Source organism: Plasmodium reichenowi (assembly GCF_001601855.1).
Source record: "Plasmodium reichenowi strain SY57 chromosome Unknown, whole genome shotgun sequence".
Classification (NCBI taxonomy): Eukaryota; Apicomplexa; class Aconoidasida; order Haemosporida; family Plasmodiidae; genus Plasmodium; species Plasmodium reichenowi.
Window position 1 is genome coordinate 1 of NW_017962229.1, and position 1,272 is coordinate 1,272.

A 1,272-nucleotide genomic window follows, 5' to 3' on the forward strand; every position below is an offset into this window, starting at 1 on the left:
GAAATCAATTTCAGTAGACAGAAGATTTATATACATTCCTACGAAATTTTTAAAATTTTTTCTTTGAAAAAGGTGTTTTAAAAATCGAAATCCCTTAACTTTAGGTAAAGCATAAGTTCTATTTTTAACAGCATAATCAAATTCCATCAAAAATCTTTTATGCCCTTTAACCATTTTAGCTTTCATATCAGAAAAAAATGATGAAATTAAATCATCAGGTGTACCAAAAAATTCTTCTTTTCCATTTTTTTCACAAAAGGCAAATATATTTGAATTTTTTTGGGGATCATCTAAAGAAAATGTTTTACTACGTTTTTTTAATCCTAATCTTGTTCTATTTTTCGAAATATTATAATTTCCTTGTGCATATTCTGTTATATCAGAATTATAATAATTTTCCTTAGTACCAAGATAAATTAATAATGCATAATCACGCATAAAAGAAAGTTGATCATTAGGTATATGTGGTTTACCTTCTAATTGAAATGACCTAAAAAAATTTATTTCATTAAAAATAAATACTTTTGTAGGATCGTTTTTATAAATTGCATGTTTATTTAAATCGGCTTTTTCTAATATATCTTGCAAAAAATCAGTCCTTTTTACTATATGAGATGCATCTTTTTCTTTAACTATAATAGAAGGTAACTTATCAAAAAAATATTCATGTTTCAATGTTGAAAGGAAATCACCAGATATTATATTATTAATTTCACCTAATTTAGTTTTGAAAAATGATTCATGTTCTTCATTTCTAATCATCATTTTTAAATCTCTTGCATAAAAATGAAGCAAATATACACTAAAAGCTCTTGCAAAACAAGCACGATCTTCAATATCTAATACATTTATATTTAATCCCTTTAAATATTCTATTGCTTCATCTACATTAGAAAAATGATTAAAGAAAAAATAAACCCATGAACCTAATGTTCCATTTTCGGGTTTATGTGCACGTAATATACTAGACAAAGACAAATCCTTTGTATCAATATCTATCAATGCTTTCTTGCACTTATTTCCAATTACAACATTGTTCAAACATAAAAATATTAAAAATAACGAAATCAAAAATTTTCTAATCATTTTTTTTAAGTCTTGAATATTATATTAATAAATTTATAAAACTTGTATATATATTACTCAAACGTGTAAATATATAAATATATATATATATATATATATCAATTACTTTAATTATTCAAAAATATTATTTTACCTATAAACAAAACAATATATATATTATTCACATACATATAATCATTTTTACAA

General features: G+C 22.5%; 1 protein-coding gene across 1 annotated transcript; it reads right to left on the bottom strand.

Moving 5' to 3' along the window:
- PRSY57_0006000 (rhoptry-associated protein 3) lies at nt 1-1,086 on the bottom strand (the record flags this gene model as incomplete). The annotated part of the gene is made up of 1 exon (XM_012906080.2): nt 1-1,086. A coding segment is annotated over one exon (1,086 nt), but the record flags the coding sequence as incomplete, so codon positions are not given.
- Nucleotides 1,087-1,272: the final 186 nt, after the last annotated feature.